The sequence below is a fragment of the Atta cephalotes genome, assembly GCF_000143395.1.
Source record: "Atta cephalotes unplaced genomic scaffold scaffold00011, whole genome shotgun sequence".
Taxonomy (NCBI): domain Eukaryota; kingdom Metazoa; phylum Arthropoda; class Insecta; order Hymenoptera; family Formicidae; genus Atta; species Atta cephalotes.
The window spans coordinates 957804-962858 of record NW_012130075.1 but is presented as its reverse complement, the minus strand read 5'-3'; the positions used below and the strand labels follow the sequence as shown (position 1 = coordinate 962858).

The following is a 5055-nucleotide window of genomic DNA, read 5'->3' as shown; positions in this document are numbered from 1 at the left end:
GTAATGCAGAAAAACTAATATTAGTGGAATAAGTTATGTTAAATATATTCTTGATAGTTTTCGACAGGAAGATGCTAAAACAGTAATTTTATATTTTATCGCGTAATTTTGTATAATCATTAATGCTTCCTTTTAATGTTATTTTCCATGTTCTATTCTTTTTATTCTTTTTGTTCTATTCTTTTTATTTCATATCTAAGCAAAACAACAAGTTATTATGATATCAAAATGATGTCAAAATGACTTCAAAATGATTATTACAAGTCATTTTTCAATCGTTTCTGATTTTAATGTCATTTTGACGTTATCGTGACTTATCTATTTGAATATAATCCTGTATCAGTTTTCTATCTTGATTCTTGTCAGTGACATTTTCTGTTAGCAAGGATAGAATGAATGGTGGGATTAAATCTCGGGGATTGGTTGTGGTTTATAGTCGAGGGGATGCATCGGAGGGTGCTTTCGTAGGTATATATACTCCTGTCGGCGGCATAGCGGCTGATTCGAACTACTGAAACGTTCGCTGCTGGTATATTCAGAAGATACCAGGGTATCGCGGAGGGTGAAAAAGAATTTGTAAAATATCAGTGAATTTAACTCGGTCTTCCTATACAAGTGAATATTTATCTTCAATTTACTATTTAATCTACTATACAAATCGCCACGAAGGTTTATTTGTCGAACGGTGAGTTCTAATTGTTAATTATATGAATTTAAAAAATTATAATTTTGTCATAACTGATTTAAAAAAATATTTGGAAAACTCTTAATAAATCTAACTGTAGATTATTAAAACTTATTGGAGTAACTTTTATAAAATATTTAAATAAATTTTTTTATTATTTTTTTTTATTATTCATAAAACTGATGAAATATATTTTATTAGCATTCTAAATGTATTCTATTAGAATTATAATTTTTATTTATGTATTAATAAATTTCAATTGCAAAACAGTCACTCTAAATTAATATTAATTTTCTTTTTATGCAAAATAAATTATAGCAGAATTATATTATTTCTTAGTTGAGATATAAATTACTGATATAGGTTATTCAATCTTTTTTAATACAATCTTTTTAAAATTGTAATTAAGATAAATGGTTCAATTACTAACACATTAAGAGATATTGTAACTTTAAGTGTATGAGTATCTGGTTGATAAGACTTTAGTGTCTTTAGTTTATTAAAGATATAACAAGAAGGTAAATATAATAAATATAAACGATAAGTGATTATGAATTAACAGTCAACAAGGAAGTTATTATATTAGTTATATATTCATTTTTGAATTTATATCGTAAAATTGAGATGACAATATTAAGAAAAACTAAAAACCGTAGGCATATTATTGATATTAATAATTACATTGTAGCATTACATATAATTTATTTAATATACATTTTTGTTTCTTTTATTTACTTTTAAACCTAAGATTAAATAAAATCGTAACACTTCAATGTACTGTTTTAATTTTAATTTAAAATGACTTATTTCTATATTTATTATTTTTACATTTTTTTACACACACACACACACACACACACACACACGCGCGCGCGCGCGCGCACACACACACACACACACACACACACACACACACACACACGCACGCACGCACCCACGCACGCACGCACGCACGCATATACTTATTGTATGCATATACCTGTTGAATTCTCTGGTTAATATGACAGATATTATTAATTAATCAGATATTATCAATTAATCTTATTAATGAAACACAAGTTTTGTTTCAAATAAGCGTTGTAAGTAGAAATTCATTGGCTATTTTCAGCAAAGAAAATTAAACAGTGTTTAGTGTTTAGTGATTTTTTAAATATAATTCCTACACTTAGATTCAACGATAAACTAAAGAGACTCAATCATATTAAAACATCACTGAGCGCTCACTAATCAATTTTGTTTGCTAAACGTTGCTATTTTATCGATCAGGTAATCAGTTAACGTGAAAATATGTCATCATCATAAAAGGATATACCTGAAAATCAAATTCCGTAATTGATTTGACAGCTTCGTTATCGCCATCAGTTGTAATACTCTATACCACGTATATATGTATAATCGTATGCATTAGAATACGGCACAATGAATTTTGCATATTCAACGAAATTGACTCGCGACTCCCCTTGTCATTTCGCGTTTCGTCTCTTAACGAATTTATTCCAACGATTTGCAGCCTGTCACTATTCGAATCGATTCCATAAGCAAATTAAAATTAATACCGCGTCCTTTGTTATTCACAACTTAAATAATTCCATTTTCTTTTGACAATTTATAATTAAAATTGCGATAGAGCAGTTCAAACTCAAAATAAAAGGAATTTACGAAAAGAAAACCGTTCAAAAGATTTATATTTTTATAAATTATTCTGCATTTAAAAAAATATAAAATATGATATCTGGTACAACACGATATTTGTAAGGAATAAAGGATTTCTTAACATTTCTCAAGAATTCTTCAATTGGTTCAGAGAAGTTGACAATATTAATTAATTTTGCACGTTAATTGAACTTCTTTCTTACAAATCAGTCGCATTGAAGCGAACTCGCAAAAAAATCCGCAATGCTTGATTATCTCCAACTTTTATTACGTATTAAAAGATTTTTGATTATGTTTCTTTGATGTGCGTCACATATAAGACAGGAAATTTCTCCGTAGCGAAAAAAGAAAAAACGTCATTTCTTTCGTGAATTCACGATAGAATATCACATATGAATATCGAAATGTTATCCCAGCATTCTTTTGTATACAAGCGTCATCGTATCGTTGCAGCAACGAGATTACTGCTTCAAACTGTTCGAAATGCGGACACGGATGAATCCTATTTGTTTCTTCTGTTGCTTGCTTGTTACCATTATCGGAATAACGATTACCTGTGCCGAGCCGGAACCCATGACTAGATTAACTAGACCACCGCAGATCACTAACTCAAACGTTCAACTACAGCGATACGCCGATTCGGTTAAAAATTTTTATCACATGTATGGAAAATCGAGGTAATTACGAGCATTGATGCCAATCGTTCCGTGATGCAAATCAGTGGATAATAAGATTGCTTCAAACATAATTAATAAATCAGTATACGATATGTACATATGCTTGATAATACTATTTGACAAAAAATGATTTACTTTTTTTCAACATCGGAACATGAGAGTCACTTTCTCTAGTATTTTTTTTGGATATAACTCTGTTTTCTAAATTATCATTTCACAATTTTAAGAAATTTACAGTTAAAGTTGCAAAAAGGGCTATTTTCATATATTTTATTATATTATGTAATGTGCTGAAAAAATTTTATCGTCAAAATTAAGAATGTCATTAGAATTTTCAATCCTCTTAAAAGAATTTTTTAATAAATGTAAATAAAATTTAATGGAGCAATTTGGAAACCGGATTTATTTAATATCCAAAAATTGTTACTAGTGTTTCTCTTGTCGAATAGTATAATAGTTACTTCATGGTTGTTATTTTACTTTATCTCAGATTAAAACAAGATTTACATGGAATAAATAACAGATAATTATTACATGCTATTATGATAAAAGAATGCATATATGAACTTATTGAAACACTAGTAATTTCAATAAGTAATTAATATTATGAATATAAGATTATCTTGAAATGTAAAAGAAAAGACACAAAGATAATCTAACCTACGTAATAATAAAAATAGAATTAATCGTAATATAGAAATTAAAAAATCGATCATCACATGAGCAGGCATGGCAAACGAAGTGATGCTGTGCCATTGATGGAGTTGAATGCCACTTGGGAGACCCTGAAGATGATTCAAGATGCGCAACGGCAAAACGAACAACGAAGGCAAGAGAACATCAGACAGAACAAAGAGCAAATCCTGCTCCGCGACTTTCCGAACTCCGACGCCGACGAGTATACATTATATGATATTATACGATCCGGCTTTCTTTCGGATGTAATTGACAAATATTATAACGATGTATAATAAACAGTTCCCAGAACGTCTTCCTCTCTCTCCTAATATCGAGATTAATTTTCTCTCGATTCTGAAATAAATCCAAATTGATTATTGTCCCACATAATCGTAATGTACTATGTTTATCAGTATTATGTTTTTGCTTTTTTCTTTTTTTAGTTTAAGTTTCGAATATCTTGTCAATGTATAGATAAAGATGAGAGTATGCTTGAAAATGATAAATAGCGTGTCCAATGGGAATGTAATTTCACATCAAAATACACGAAGGTTGAAATTGAAAATCAATACCTGGGATAATGCTTGAAATAAATAGAATTATACAAATTATGATATAAATTGACATAGCACATTTGTAATATTTAACCTTGCATAAATATAAATATAGCTTATGCAAAATTCTTTTTTTAACAATACCTAAGATATATAAGATATGTACATAATATAGACGAATTTAAACATCTATTTTAATACACATAGAATTTAATTAATATACACGTATTTGTGATAAAAGTATGAAATAACGAGGAATTACAATTATTCTAATTTATTATAAGTAATGTTAATTAATGTTGAACAATAATTTCAATACTTAACAAGTTACAATACAATGTGACGGTATTGTTTAATGATAGATAGATTAATTATTTTATATATAAATAAATAATTATAGATAAACTTCTTATAAAGAAAAACAGAATTTTCTCTTAAAATTTATTCAACTCTAAATATTATCACATTACTAAGCGCTAAATTAATTATGAATATAATGATTTATAAGTAATTCCAATAACTTGGAAACTTGCAAACAATAAAATAAAAATAAAAATTGACATAAAGTTTCGATTAAAATGTTTGTTCTGTGTTCGTCATCATGTTCTTTGTTTGAAGGTGCCATAGATTCCTTTTTTATTATCATTTCTCATTAATCATAAAGACACGATTTTCATTAAATAGACGAACTCCACAAACAGCATCCTTCTTCCGTTTGCAAGTTTTTTGAACAGAATCAAAATAGAGAGGTTCAGGACATGGTTGAACCCATGCCACGCCACCGCTACACAAACAGAACTTCTTGCAA

At 28.4% G+C, this 5055-nt stretch overlaps 2 protein-coding genes across 2 annotated transcripts in view; one reads left to right on the top strand and one right to left on the bottom strand.

Annotated features, from left to right (window-relative positions):
- The first annotated feature begins 2821 nt into the window (after window positions 1–2821).
- Window positions 2822–3986, top strand: LOC105627934. Its single transcript, XM_012209205.1, has 2 exons — window positions 2822–3015; window positions 3743–3986. The coding sequence occupies exons 1-2, from the start codon at window positions 2822–2824 to the stop codon at window positions 3984–3986; spliced, it is 438 nt and encodes a 145-aa protein (XP_012064595.1).
- Window positions 3987–4889: 903 nt separating this feature from the next.
- The window catches only part of LOC105617106, a 7530-nt gene continuing 7364 nt past the window's right edge, over window positions 4890–5055 (bottom strand). Inside the window, exon 3 of the mRNA XM_012198684.1 lies at window positions 4890–5031. Within this exon, the coding sequence (XP_012054074.1) occupies window positions 4890–5031 (142 nt within the window). The remainder of the gene's footprint in view (window positions 5032–5055) is intronic.

Excerpts from the sequence above, each read along its gene's own strand:
- LOC105627934 (XM_012209205.1), top strand. The coding sequence starts at position 2,822 with ATGCGGACACGGATGAATCCTATTTGTTTCTTCTGTTGCTTGCTTGTT. Across the intron at positions 3,016-3,742 it reads CACATGTATGGAAAATCGAG|GCATGGCAAACGAAGTGATG; the intron begins GTAATTACGAGC and ends TCACATGAGCAG.